Consider the following 15,884-nt stretch of genomic DNA (forward strand, 5'->3'; position numbering starts at 1 on the left):
AAAGTGGCATCAGTCAGCTGCCAGGTGATGGGCAAAAGGTTAGAAGAATAGCAAATTGTGCAGTTAAAGGAATTGTGTAAACTGGACATCGAAGTGCTGATAGGATTATATGTATGGTTCCTAAAGTGTTTTAGTTTAATACTTGTGTTATGTATTAATTGTTCCGAATGCTTACCTTTATGATAACAGAGTATGTAATAAATATAATAAAAGCTTATAAATGCCTCCTTAAGAATCAAATTAATAATAATAACATAAGTTTCTCTGATTAAAAGTTTAATCAGAAAAAGTTATGTTATGGGGTACATCAGATATGTCTGTTTGTAGGTTAAGAAAAGTTTAAATGTCAAACTGTAAAAAGTTTTGAATTTTATGCCAGTTCTTTATATACCTGTGGCAATCTTTATTCTTCAAATTAAACAATTTGTATCATGTAGTACATTTTAAGAACTTTATTTTTAATTATAATTACTCTGCCAATAATGGTATAATAATCCTTTTAGCAATTTTACAACATTACATGTATGCTGTAATAGTCAATCATTGTGCTTCTGCAGCATTAAGGTTTAAATCATCCAACATCTCTTGAAGTGTAACCTGTGGTACATCATCGTCCACGTCATCTGTATCTACTGCCAGCTTTGCACGGTCTAAGAAAATAAATGTGATAATTATAAATGGAGAAAAATCACAAAAAAAATTTACTTTACATCTCTTGCCATCAATCATCAGTCAAACACACATTAGCTTCCACACAAGCACGCAACCCTACCAACAGTAGTAGTAGTAATGGCATGTGATGCAAGAAAGCAAGTGTACGAGCTTATGCAGCATCAGTCAAAAAAATATAAATAAATAAATAAAAAAAATCACACCATTCTCTCCAAATTCCTGTCCAGTTTCTCCTTAAATTTATTTAACCTATCAACTTCTACGACAGATGGAAGTTTGTTCCAGGAATTAACCACTCGCTGGCTAAAGGCAAATTTCCACACATCAATTCTACATCTGTCTTTTCTTAATTTGAATTTATGCCCTCTTACGTTCGTAATCTGAACAAGTGGAAGGGATCCCATCAGAACTCAACGTGCTCAATCCATTCAAGGCCTTATACACCTCAATCAGATCACCGCGCAGGTGCTTATTGGATGATTGTTTTCTGCTGCAGAAAACAATCATCCAATAAATTCACAAAAGTCTTACTAGTGTGTGAGTGACCAACCCACAAGTTCCAGTCAATATCTGGGAAGTTAAAATCCCCCAATTATAAGACATTCTGATTTACTAGCCCACTCTTATTTCTCTTCATGGAATACCCCTCTGATTGCAGGAAATTGACTAATATTAGCATTAGCAGAGCCATATGATGCAAGAAAGCAAGCTTATACAGCATCAACCAAAAAAAAAAAAATTTTTTTCTATGAATTATGCAAATACTGGCCTACAATCAACCAATTAGCCAGGTGCTTTCCCTAGAAACAAATGTAATCAGGAGTTCACCAGAGACTCGAGCATCTCATGACCTGCCAAGTGATGCACCTCTAATTTGGATCCCAGAACAGAATTGTCAAGTCCATGCTATTCTTATTGAAGGAGATTTAGTTTTAATGGGAGAGTCTATTGTTGGGGAAATGGGTAACATTTTTTGTAATAAAGATAAGTGGACCAGAACAAAGGTGTGTTTACCAGGAGCAACAACTGATGATTTTACCAACAGAGGTCAGATTTTTTAGCGGGGGAAAGAGAGCATTATAATTCATGTTGGGCCTAACAATATTAAATGAACATGACCTCATGATTTGTTGGAAAAATATAGGCCCATGTTGAAAAAAATGCAAGTTAAGCCAGAATGTGCATTTGTTTGCAATTATACCTAGACATGACAGGAGGGATTATATGCTGAAAGCCTTGTGGATTAACTCAAGACTTGAGGAAGTTTACAAGGCTCTGGGGGGGGGGGGAGATTTTATCAGCATAGCCTGCCCTTGTACACAGGTTTGTTATTTGGTTTTTAGGAGCATTAGCAACTAAGGCCATATTGCTCAGGGATATGCGGTGGTCATTCCCTGACCTTTCCGCATCCTCCGTATTTGGTGGTGACGGGCTCGAACCCCGGTCTAATCAAGAAGCGTGTGCTACGCACTGCTGCTCCTTCCCACCTGGCTACGGAGGCGCCTACACAGAAGGAAATTATTTTGTAGAGACTATGTTCATCTGAACAAAGATGGTGCAAGGGTTTTTGCCAGTATCACTGAAGATACCTTAAGGGTTCAGGTTGGTTTGGTTGGTTTTTTTTTTAGGAGCATTAGCAACTAAGGCAATATTGCTCCGGGATATGCGGTGGTCATTCCTTGACCTCTCCGCATCCTCTGTATTTGGTGGTGACGGGCTCGAACCCCGGTCTAATCAAGAAGTGTGCGCTACGCACTGCTGCTCCTTCCCACCTGGCTACGGAGGCGCCAAGGGTTCAGAGAAACTATTAGTTAAGTGGGAGAAGAATAATACAGACACATTTATCTGATGATGTGGGCCAAGGTAATGCTTGAACATATCTTGAAATTCTTGTTGCCACAACAGCCAATGTTTCAAATGAGCAGAAAGATAAAAGGTAAGGGAATAAACCTAAAGAACTTCAAGGGATGTGTTAGGACAGTAAACGATAGAAAAAAAAATATCAGGAGTGTTGTCAATAGAATGAGTAAATTCAACCTCCTGGTTAGGACAACTAATGCTGATATAATGGGGCTACAGAAATATGATGTCACAAAGAAATTGGGGAATGATGAGTTCTGCAACGGTGGGATGTCATGCTTCTTATCCAAAGCAGACCATGAGTGAAAAGATCTTTTGCTGAGTCAGAAGTTACGTCTGCTAGCATAGAACCTGTGGTGTGATTAGTTGAAAGAAGGTATAATGAGAGTGGGAGTAATCTACAAAACAGAGGACTGTGAAGAAGAGTATAACGAAAGTCTCTACATACAGATGAAATGGGCAAGCAAGCAAGTGCAAATGTCATATTATGGGTGACATCAATCTGCCCCTAACTGAGTGGAATAAGTGGGAGGAAACTTGTCATGGAGAAAAAGATTTTTAAATAAATTAGACGGTTATTAGTACAGGCATGTTAGAGAAAATATTTTTTTTTATGAAAACCCCAAACACGAGAGGTATTAGAACCTATAGTACTTAGTACCGTGCTTGGATTGGAGGTTGAGAAGACGAAAGAAGATATTTGTTGACATTAGACTTGAACTGAATATTGTAATTTTCAGAAAATACGTATGAAGGAAGGTGGTTCCAGAAAACGGCAGTTGAATGAATAAACAAGGAAGATGAAAAGTTGGTTCTGTGAGTTTGAAGTTGGACAATAAATGGATGTTGGCTGGTGGTGGCATGTGTTCAGACTGTTTTGAAAGAGAGAGCGGGAATTATAGAAGCCAATTCAGGTGGTTCCAGAAAACGGCAGTTGAATGAATAAACAAGGAAGATGAAAAGTTGGTTCTGTGAGTTTGAAGTTGGACAATAAATGGATGTTGGCTGGTGGTGGCATGTGTTCAGACTGTTTTGAAAGAGAGAGCGGGAATTATAGAAGCCAATTCAAGACGGTGCCCATCGAGGTATCTGCAGAAAAGGCATGCAGCAGAAACAGTATGTCTATGAGACAGCGAGTGGAGAGACCCTGTTAGAGATGAGTCATTAATTAACCTAAATGCCCTCTTCTGAATGGAATCTAGAAGCCTTAGAGAGAGAGTTGGGGGGAGGCACCGTCACAGATATGGGAATATTTCATGGTAGGGCGGATTTGCAATTTGTACAGAGTGAACAGGTGTTTGGAAGAAAAGTAATGCCGAGAGGGAAAGAGAAAACCAATTTTTGAGATGCAGAGGAAGCAATATTTGTAATGTGCTTATGCCACGGGCTCGAACCCTGGTCTAATCAAGAAGTGTGTGCTACGCACTGCTGCTCCTGCCCACCTGGCTACTGAGGCGCCTACGAACAATGCTAAATACGGGTTCTCCCAAATGTTCACTTCTTCCTCCTCCTGACTGGAAATCCTATCCATAGTTCTGTTGATGATTTTTCTAGATAGTTCTGCACATTACATTTGACCTTCCAATTTGAGAAACCCTGCCCTATAAAAACAGCTTCAACTTCTTGAATATCCACTACCCTAAATGCTGATCTCCAGTGGGAAAAAGATAACTTAGTTGATTTCAATCCTTCTAAAACTCAGTCTTGTCTTTATATCTTTCTAAAAGGATTCTTCTGCTAAAGGATTCTCTTTCTTTGATAAGCTCTCCTCCATGTTGCTTCTGCACACTATCAGTGTTTAAAAATGTCCTGTCTCATCTCCACATAGACTTTGAGTCAGGTGCATCTTTGTTGAAAACACATCTAAACTGCATTTGAAAAGTGACGACAGATTTGCTTTCTGCAAACCACACCACTGCCTGCACTTTCACAGCATGTCTCAAAACATCAACAATGAAACTTGACTGTATTCCCCTCTACTGACTTCTACTACTTGCCATATGTACAATACATGATTTTTAACTAACTTTTAAATTCAGGGACATTCAAAATGGAAACCCTGTACTTTTTTTTTTCAGGTGCAGCAAAAGCCTGTGGCTACCTTGCTCTAATACTTTGGGTGATGGCAAATGGAGAGAGCTAACAACTGTTTGAGGAAATGATTGTTGGATATTGGTGTGGGAAAAATGTTTGTGTGTACTACTGCTCAGGAATTAAATATTCTCAAGTTATCAATTGTTATTATTCTGAAGAAATGGATGGTTACCTCATCATGCCCTAGAGAATATGACTGGAACAATGAGCAGTCACCACAGGAAACTATAGGACATTTACACATATAAACTACATTTTTACAAGAGCTACAACTGACAAGCTGATAATAAAAACAACTGATAATAGATGACAATAAAAATATGCATTGTTGACTAGCATGATGCATACAGTGTCTCCATATTTAACAAATTAACTGAACTTATAGAGTAGCTCAATGAAAATTAGTTCCATGAAATAGATCACACTATATGCTCTCACATGTTGATGAACATGTTTGGGAATGGAGGATGTCTGGAGAATACATTCCTCTCGAATGTCAGGATTGGAGGTGTTTTTAGGAGTACTGAATAGGTTCACTGATCACAGTGCATGGAACCAGTCCTAGGTGGTAGATGACTTTCATCAACCGGTGAAATACGACCACTTTGCTTATTGGAGGCTTGAAGTGGCGAAACCCATGTTTAGTCTCTAGAGCAAAGTTTCCGGCATCCCCCTCTCCCCATACTTCTCCTTTAACCCATGCACGGTACTAAGTACTATAGGTTTTGATACCTTTAGTGCTTGGGGTTTTCATAAAAAAAAAAAAAAAAAAATACACTTTCCAACATGTCACAAAGCAATGACTGTGAACACGTGACTTTAAGAGAATAATATTGTAACATTATACCTGCCAGCATGGATGCTAAAAATGGCCTTAGATGCTAATTAGCCAGAAGGCTGATTAGCAACTAAGGCCATGGCTTGAAGGCTGAGAAGACAGAAAATATTTATTAACATCAAGACTTGAATTTCTATAGGCTGTAATTTTAAAAAAAAATACATGTGAAGGAAGGTTGTTCCAGAGAAACAAACTCGAAGGGATAAATATGGAATAGAAAAGATTGGTTCTTGAGTTCACGTTGGACCTGATGAATGGATGCTGATTGGTTCTGGCAGATGCTCAAGGCTGTTTTGGAATAGAGTAGGGAAACTATAGACCTTAATTTTTTAGTCACCGTAGAAGTAGAGGAGAAAACATCTACAAAATGTATGATCATTAGACTATAAATAGATTTTAAACCCTACACAGCTGAAGTATCCAACTTTCAATAGAGAAAAGAGACTAGAGATGTGGGGAGATTAACTTGTCATCTTGTCTGCAGCTTCTGCTGAACTTTTTATGCCTTTACTGCTTCCATCAAATAAACACCTACCTGATTCACCCTCTTCTTTTTGTATTCATGTATGTATGAAAAGAATTGACTATCTCCATAATTAACTCTTAGTGATTGCTCATATTAAGTTTTCCCATGTCTTACTCCATCAATAGTTTTGTTACAAACATGTTTATAATACTCATAGAAATCAGTATTTCAAAATATTCTACAACTATCCTGGGCAGCAAAATATTCTACAACTATCCTGTAGCCAGGTGGGCAGGAGCTGCAGTGTGCAGCACACGCTTCTTGATTAGACCGGGGTTCGAGCCCGTGACCAAATACGGAGTATGCGGAAAGGTCAGGGAATGACCACTGCATATCCCCGGAGTAATATGGCTTTAGTTGCTAATGCTCCTAAAAACCAAATAACAAACAAACAACTATCCTGTGTTTTTTTTTTTTTTTTTTTGCTCAATTAAATCCCTAACTCTTTTCGTCATCTCATTCGGCATCTTTCTTTTGCAGAGCTTCTCCAGTGGAACAAATGTAGTTGTAAATTCCAAGATTCCCTTGGAATATTTCTCATAATGAACTCATATCCAACAGTGTATAGTTGTCTCTACATTTTAACAGAGCTGGAGAAATACATCAATTAACTATAGCCTATCCTTTCTCTGGTAGGGCAGTTCTACCATTTCCTTTGACCACAGAAAACACTTACGGGCATTACCCATTTTGACATTGTAGCCAATCCTCCTACTGATTCTTCACTGTGAAATTTTGAATGCAGCATGAATCCTTGACAAAAACTAAGTTGCGAGTATTAAAGGCCCTCTTACAAACAATTTTGAGAAGTATGGCAAAAAATAAATCTCTTTAGTTAACTTGAATGGACAAACAAGTATGACTGCATCATTATTTCGGTGGCTTCAACCTGCCTAATAGATTGGAAATTGAGCACTTGCAATATACCATGAGGAATCACACCTGGCTGCCCATTCAAGTTAACTAAAGAAAGTTTTGCCATATGCATCAGAATCTTCCCTATACCAAGTCATGCTGTACCACAGACTCAATGTCCATCTCATTTTGATCTAAATCTAGGTACATCTGATTGCTTTCAGGGTACCAGTAAGAAGCAAGAGTTCCTCCTCTCTGACATTCCTTCTCTCCAGAACATGCTGTACTCGCCATACACAAATACCCACAGAGAGGATGCAACTTTGGCCCATGTCACTAACCTGCATCTTTCGACAATGGAGGAAAAAAAAAAAAAAAAAAAAAAAACATTTGACTTCAAAAACCATTTTCTTCCAATCGATGGAAGAAAACTCAGATAATTTTGTGAAGCAACCTTCACCAGCAGATGACTAATTCAGTCATAGAAAAAGAAAGCCCAAAAATGTCTCTGTCCTCCCCAGTACAGATCAACTGAATCTTATTGTTTGGGCTTTGGTTCATATAGGTTGCAGGTCAGGCCAGCAGCAAAGGCATAAAGTAGGGCAGACCATGCTGTGAAAAATTTCACACCAGCAATATTATTCCAATTCTTCTTCTCTCCCCCTTAGCTGTTCTAACAATCTGTCTACGCTGTTCAGATGTCTTGCATTTTTCAGAATTAAACCTCATCTCCATTTCTCAGACCATCCAAATAAGTTATCTGTCTTCACTTATAACATTGGTCCAGGAAGAGCAGTGACCATTTATAATTATTCTGTCTCCTACCACTTAGCCATGGATTTATACATAGCAGTAACTTACCCTTAATGCCACACTGCTCCAGTTTATACAACAAATCATTCATGTGGGACTGTCAAAAGCTTTTGTGAAATTTAAGTAAATAATTTCAAAGCTATTCCTTCTATCCAGTTCTTTATTAAAAATCTCATAGTAGCCAATTTAGTCAGACATGATCTGCCTTAACAAAGCCATGCAGTGATTCCTTTATAATTTCATACCTGTTCAGATGATCTTGTATTGCATACTTAACAAAGAACTTCAGAATTCTCCCTGGAATGAAGTCACACTGATGAGTCTGTAGTTGTTCATTTCATCCTTTGAACCAATTTGTGAACAGAAAAGACATGAGTACATATCCAATCTGTAAACACATCACTGAATGCAAGGATGCTCTCAATATAGCAGCTAAAGGATTCTTCACATCTTTTGCAGAAGCTGACTGAATCTATCCAGTACAACTGCACAGATTCAGTCAGCTTCTGGTACCCTGTTCACTTAAATGCAATAATTTTGCTCTAGTCCCTTCTCAGTTATCATGAAATCACTCAACTCCCAATTGGTATTAGCTAGATTATACTAAACTTTAAAAACTTCTTCACGCGTGAATGTTAATGCAAAACATTTATTCAGCTATTAGCAACCAGTTCAGGATCATCAATACTGCTACCACAGATATCAAATGGACCAACACGGCCAATTCCTTTCCTTTTACTGTTAACACAAGCAAAGAAATCCTTGATAGCTAAGGACTTCTCATAACTTGCCATAGCTTGTCTAAATACCTGATTAACTTTATTGCAGACCAATTTACATTTAGGGTAGGGTTCAGAATCCACTGATAATTTATAATCATCCCATGTATCTTTCTTCTCTGCCACTAAGGTTATCAGTTCTTTTGTCATCCACTTTAGTCTATACCCTGAACAACATCTTTTTGTTGGTATAAAAACTATATTGCAGACCAATTTACATTTAGGGTAGGGTTCAGAATCCACTGATAATTTATAATCATCCCATGTATCTTTCTTCCCTGCCACTAAGGTTATCAGTTCTTTTGTCATCCACTTTAGTCTATACCCTGAACAACATCTTTTTGTTGGTATAAAAAGCTCAGTAGCTTACAGAATAACTTCTTAAACATTTCATAATTAGCATAAGTACAAAGGGTACTAGGAAAGTTTTGCAATACAGCTTTGTTTATTTAATTTTTCCAAAGTAATTTCCTCTACATTCAGTACACCTCTCCATCCTCCGAAACCAATCTTTAAACCAGTTCTGCCAAGTTTCACTAGGGAGTAAAGCACACTCGTTGTCCCAAGCCCGTAGAAGGTCCTCATCACTGGAAAACCGCCTCCCTTTTAGCTTCATTTTCACATGCGGGAACAGTGCAAAGTCGCAGGGAGCAAGGTCTGAACTGTAGGGAGGGTGCTCGAGAAGTTTCAGTCCTGTCGTGGTCAAATATTCGGTGCAGGCTTTGGCGCGGTGAGCTGGAGCATTATCGTGATGGAGGTACCAGGTGTCCATTCTTGACTTTGGCCGCAGATTCTTCATAGATCCAATGACTTTAGGCAGGCATTGTTCAGTATACCACTTAGCTGTGACTGTCTTCTGCGTGTCCAAAACGACACGTTCCACAATTCCACTCGATTTGAAAAATACAGCTATCATTTTTTTCTTTACAGATCGGGATTTTCTGACAATTACGGGTGTGTCGTCATCATCAAAGACCCAAACTTTGTTTTGAGTCTTGGTCGGCAGATCGTAATAGTACAGCCAAGTCTCGTCACCTGTCACGATGTTGTTCACATACCGAGATTGTCCCTTATCAAACTTTTTTAACATCTCCCGGCACCAAGTCACACGTCGTGTCATCTGCTCTTCAGTCAGTTGATGCGGCACCCAGAGAGAACAGTTTCTTCACGTGCAAATGATCTTGCAGAATCGAACGAATTGCTGGTGCATTTAGGCCCAAAGTATCCTCCATCTGTTGGTAGGTCACTCGCCTGTTTTCGTCAAGCATTTTCCTCACAGCAGTAACGTTTTCCTCCGTAACTGACGTTCGTGGCCTTCCCAGCCTCTCAGAATCCTCCAGAGCGAAATTTCCCCTTTGGAATTCTCTATACCACCTGAATATCGTTGTACGATGTGGACAATCATCATCTAGTGCAAGAGTCATTTCTTCTAAGCACTGGTCTATGGTTAAACCACGCATGAAATTATACCGCAAAACTGTCCTTATCTCATTTCGTGACCACAATGCCATCGCAAGCACTTTACACTCTCACTACTAATGAATAACTGAGCCCATCGACTTGGCGCGGCGGCTACTATGCACGTATGAACATGTCTCAACATGCAGCAACAAGCAGCTTCCTGTGATTCATTGTTGCGTCATATTGCAAAACTTTCCTAGTACCCTTTGTATTTGTTAAGATTACCACTTGTCCAAAAGAACTCATATGTCTAATACAACTGCAATTCCACTTGTAAAAACAAAAACCCTTCCCCTTTCCTTTGAAAGTAGTTATTTCTTTAAATAGGTGCCAATTCAATACACTGAAATTACTGCTTGCCAGTAATTCCTTCATTTGAACATTCTTAATATCTGACAGATCCTCACTGATAACCAGGTTGAGAATATTTCTTACCCTTGTGGCATCTCTAAAATGCTGGTGTAAGAAGCAGTCATCTAACAATTTCCAAAAATGCCAGACTACTAGGTGAATGATCAATACACAAATACTGATAAATTAAAGTGCTTCAGATTAAGATACAGTGGACTCCGGCTTCTACGAGATCAATCCGTTCCAGAGACATTACATGAACCCATTAATACATTGTTTTTTGGTAATTAATTACAAGACCTCGGAAGTTGAATTTTTCACTATATGACAAAGCTATTTATCTCTTTAAAAGGTGATTTTAATAATGGATGACAGATGACATTGTGGTCATTAGCCATGATCCCAACGAATTAGAGGAAAATCTTAATCAGTTATGCACAGCTAGTAAGGATTTTGGACTAAAGATGAATATGGCTAAAACAAAAGTAATGATGAACAAGTATGCCACAGAAAGGGAAATAATGATTGAAGGAGCAGTAATTGAAAAGGTGGAGTCATATACTTATCTGGTACAAGTCATTAGCTGTAATAATGATAAATGGCTGGAAGTCAAGAGAAGAATAAATTTTGGATGGATAGCATTCAGGAAATATAGTCACATACTGAAGAGCAATATCCCAGTTTGTCTGAAACGTAAAATAATGAATCAATGTATACTCCCCACCATGACTTATGGAAGTGAAACTTGGACACTCACCAAAAGAATGGAAGAGAAGCTGAGAACTACACAGCGAAGAATGGAACGAATCATATTGGGAATCAGACTGTTAGATAAGAAGAGAAACACATGGATTAGGCAATAAACTCAAGTAAAGGACATTCTGATCAAAACTAAAGAACTAAAATGGTCTTGGGCAGGACACATAGCTCGAAGACATGATGACAGATGGACTAAGAAAATAACAGAATGGTATCCAAGAGGAGCTAGAAGAAAACCTGGAAGACAAAGGCAGAGATGGATAGATGAAATTCATGAGTTTGTGGGTAGTAAATGGATGGCCAGTGCTCAAAACAGAAGGAACTGGAAAGTTGCTGGAGAGGCTTTCATCCTGCAGTGGATTGAAAATGGCTGATGATGATTTAATAATGGAAACTGTATGTATTGATTAAAAAAATTTATTAAAACTAATATACTGATTAGAGCACAACACAAAAAATCACTTCAACTAAAGGATGCAAAAACGAAACATGTTTTACAAAGGCTGCTATTAGCCGAGAGGAAGGACCAAATGGTCCAGTTGGAGACAAACATAAGCCAAGCCCATCACAAAGTGAAATAAGTAGAACCTCTCAACATGGTCACTGGTTATTAGAATCAGCTGCTTTATAGAATCAAACTTCAGAAAACCATTTCAAATTATTAAAATGCACTACACTTTCATCATTATCAAATTTTCGGTTATAAGAATCAATTTTGAATGCCTTTGTGATATTTCTGGAGGTCTTAACCATAAGCAATTTGAAGTTTTCGGTTTATTGGGTTTTTTTGTTAGTGCAATCTATTATAAACGGATAATAAACTTGATCTTATTGCATTTGCAATAGTACCAATAGCTGGAATTCTGTGGATTTTTACGTTATTATGGTGAAATGTGTTTCCCCTTCCATGGAATCTTCAATCATATAAAAAACATAAATAAATTTTCAGAATCTTCTCTTCATTCCTATTTTTTTTAATTTTTGTAAACTTGTTACTCCATGCTTCACTTGTGTGTATCATGTTAGTTGCAATTTTATGCGTGCCATGTTCTTCATTATTGATTACTTATCTTTTTTACTGTTTTAAATTTTACAACAACAACAACAAAAAAAAAAAAAAAAAAAAAAAAAAGAGTCAGCGAACAGAAATATCAATTAGTTAGCATATACATATTACAATAGTAATTAAGCTATATACATAAGCGTAAATTTATTTTGCTAACCTGTGGAAAATATCTTCTGATTTTCATGTTTCATCGAATTTTGTTAATTGGCAAGGTAATAAAACATAAAATTGTGCTTTATATCTTTACTTTTATAACCTGTGGATAATATTCCTCCTATTTTTCTTATAAGAATCGGTGCTTAATAGAATTAAAATTCAATTCACAAACATGATCACAATGACTGGTGCTTACCACATATCGTGTAGTGAACAGAGTCCATTGTAAAGTGATTTGATCATACAGTGAACCAACCATAAAGTGTGGGGGGGGGGTCCACTGTATTCTGATTTGTTGGCCCATTCTATATGTCCATAAAGATATTCATTATACTCATCACAGTCACCTGGTCAACACATACTCTTACTTTCGTCTTTGTATTCCTAATGCACACCATACTGATTTGACATCACTATTTACTGTAAAAGAATAAGAGAAGTTTACCTCAATATGATATGTAGAACACTTCCGTAATAGAATAGTAACAGAATTATAATTTCTGGAGAGTATCATATGGAAGTGTTCTATGTAACATATATATTGAGGTAAACTTCTCTTATTCTTTTACAAATATTGATATAAATGTAAAACGTATTGAGCATTATAGCTCTAGTTCATAATGCATTATAGCTCTAGTTCATAATATCAAAGTTATTTACTGTACAGATTTGTCTTGAATCTATATGCTTAGCAATTATTTTTTGTTTGTTTTGCTGAAATAATAATTAGAAATATGTTCATGTCCAAACTTTAGTTAGTCACTATAGCTACATATAAAAGAGTCCGCTAGAAACAAATGAGACATTCTGTTAATGTTTCACACCTGCACATGTAGAAGTCTCTGCTTTTAGTGAGATGGTGCAACAGACTAGGGAGTTCTAATTATTATGGCGTGTTGGGGTATTCAACACTGTTCTTTGTCCATATAATTGGTTTTTCAGTGACATTTTCATATTTGTAATGTGCCTTCCATCAATACTATAAAGTTGTAAGTAGTCAGTTTTAAAGCATGCTACACAGAATTAATAACAAACACCAAAACTTTTGAGGCAACATTGTTTTAAATAGCTAAAAGAAATTTTACCTTATTTAAGTTAATGAAGTAGCAGAATAAGTCCAAGTAGAGCATTTTTAATTTGTGAATTCCTGCTCCACCATCCCCAAACATGTCATTTAGTATTCACACCATAACTTCTCATATCCTAATTTCTTCTATGTCATAATCAACAAATTTTTCCATATGCAGAATGCACACATGGATTCTGCATATTTTGGATTAGAAAGCAGCCAAAAGAGTTTAAAAAAAAAAAAAAAAAAAAGTCAGTTACTCACCAACATATATATTGACGTTCTGCCTGTAAGTTGGATCCTCTTCCAAATCTTCCAGAAAGTCTGTATAATCTCTATTTGAATATAATCAGATAATTTGGTTTAAAAAAAAAAAAAAAAAAAAAACAATTTTAAAACTTTAATAACAGAATAATAATTTTTTTTTTTAAAATTCGCTAGTCCACCACATCTTCACATATTTCGTTACACAAACTTTTGCAAACTACATTGAAAGAATTAACTCAGGTTATTGCATTTATAAAAATGAAGATATTGACATTTAGTCATGTTTGTATCAAATCAGATCATTAAATTTTCAAATGCTGTTAATTATACAGTATTAAAAAAAAGAAAGAAATATACTATGAAACTAATGTGGTAAATTAGCACTACAAATTAGGATTATACTTGGGAACTGGCCCTCTGTTTTTGGTGGGTGTGAGCATGCACCTCTTACTGTACTTGACGAGGTGTGAGCAAAATCACGCCTCATCAAGTACAACCCGAAATGTAGCATTAATTTGTACATCAATTAATTCTGTAGTATATTAATGTCCTTTTTTTCCGCAATAGTCTTAAATTTGAAAGTCATATTTTGGAAAAGATTATATAGTTAACTCAAAATTCCTTTTGTGGTTTATATTACTAAGATCCAAGACACCATAATTTTTGGTTACAAATATGGGTTAAGTGTTTTTGATTAGTGAAATATAATTAGATTTGCTACAATACATAAATCAAATTAATATTTTATTTTGACTTATCTAGAAATTAATTCTGATAATTTACCTGTTGACACTACTTGTGTCTGTAGCCATATCTATATCCAATCTTTTTAATTTCCATTTCCTCCTTCTGTGACGAGAAACCTTCTCACCATATATTTTTTTTATCAAAATCTATAAGAAATGAATTAATAATTCCTTTAAAAAATTGCACAAAGAGGTGTTCATTAAAATTTGTGAAACTTCATTTTTAGTTGGTTATATTTATAAAAAAATTTATATTTTGAATTTACTGAATCAAAACATCTTTCAGCAGTACAAAATTCCTCTCAAAAATGTTAACCATATGTGTAAGTACTGTTAGTTCTAAACAGACATCGAAACAAAACAAGATATAACCATTCCATGAAAATGATAAATCCAACAAATATTATTCAATACGAATAGGGCTAAAAAAGAAATGAACCTTTTGCAATATTGTACTTTACTATAAAATAGTACAGTATCTATTATGGGTAAGAAATTTAGACAACCTAATGAAAACTAAAAAGAATACCAGAAACATTTACAGGACCTAGTTATTGTCAGTGACACAATTTACAAGGAAATGGGAAATATATTGTGCAAAAAAGGATAGGCAAAACAGGACCAGGGTATGTCTGTCAGAGGCAAAAGTTAATGATGCTGTAGAGCATACTTTAAGGGCAAAAAAGGTGATAGCGCTGTACACGGCACTAATGACATTAAGTGTAGGAGATCTGCGGATTTACTTAACAAGTACAGGCCAATGTTAAAAAAAGTTGCGAGTTAAGGTTAAACTTGAAACTGCCTGCAATCCTGCCCAGACATAATAGAAGGGAGTATAGGATGAGAGCCTTGTCAATCAATTCGGCTCTGGAGAGACTGTGCAAGGCTCACGGGGTAGAATTTTTCTCAGTGTAGTCTGTGCTTGTTAACAGGAGAGACTGCTTCTACAGGGATGGGATACACTTAAATAGAAAGGGTGTATGAATATTTGCTGATGTTATCAAAGCAATGTTGTTAGGTGGGTTAGAAAACTGCTAACTTGGATGGGATTCAACTACTGTGACTTACTTAGTACCTCTATATAAAAATAAAATTATTATAATAACCAGCATATAACATTTTTTTTTTAATAAGACATATACAGAGAGGAGGAGGCCTCCATAGCCGAGTGGTCAGGAGCGGGAGTGCAGTAGGACACGCTCTTTGAGTAGACTGGGGTTCAAGACCCTGACTGCTAAATACAGTTGATCTGCCAACCTGCACTGGATAGGCGTGGTAGATTATGGTCCATGTCCCTCAGCATGAATTGTTGAGGAGGCTTCCATCCTGCAGTGGGCTGATAATGGCTGCAGTTTTATACAGAGAGAGAGAGAGAGAATCGGATCTAACAAGCAGAAAATTGAGTAGGGGTGCCGCAAAATAAAATAAATTACTCAGGGGTGCCATTATTAAAAAAAGGTCAAAAACCACTGAGCTACTGCAACAAGATCTAGGAAAACTGAATCAATGGGCTGAGAAGTTGAAGTTTAATATTGATAAATGCAAGGTACTGCATATAAGTAGCAGTAAACT

The 15,884-nt window shown here is 36.6% G+C and overlaps 1 protein-coding gene across 1 annotated transcript in view; it reads right to left on the reverse strand.

Annotated features, from left to right (window-relative positions):
* Positions 1-468: 468 nt before the first annotated feature.
* Nmd3 (60S ribosomal export protein NMD3) overlaps positions 469-15,884 on the reverse strand; it is a 140,627-nt gene continuing 125,211 nt past the window's right edge. The window contains exons 12-14 of the mRNA XM_090385310.1: positions 14,350-14,459; positions 13,564-13,634; positions 469-650 (exon numbers count right to left, since the gene is read on the reverse strand). Coding sequence (XP_090241436.1) covers positions 541-650; positions 13,564-13,634; positions 14,350-14,459 — 291 coding nt within the window. The 3' untranslated portion in view covers positions 469-540. The remainder of the gene's footprint in view (positions 651-13,563; positions 13,635-14,349; positions 14,460-15,884) is intronic.

Source organism: Mastigoproctus giganteus, chromosome 11, assembly GCF_048544385.1.
Source record: "Mastigoproctus giganteus isolate SK-2022 chromosome 11, ASM4854438v1, whole genome shotgun sequence".
Classification (NCBI taxonomy): domain Eukaryota; kingdom Metazoa; phylum Arthropoda; class Arachnida; order Uropygi; family Thelyphonidae; genus Mastigoproctus; species Mastigoproctus giganteus.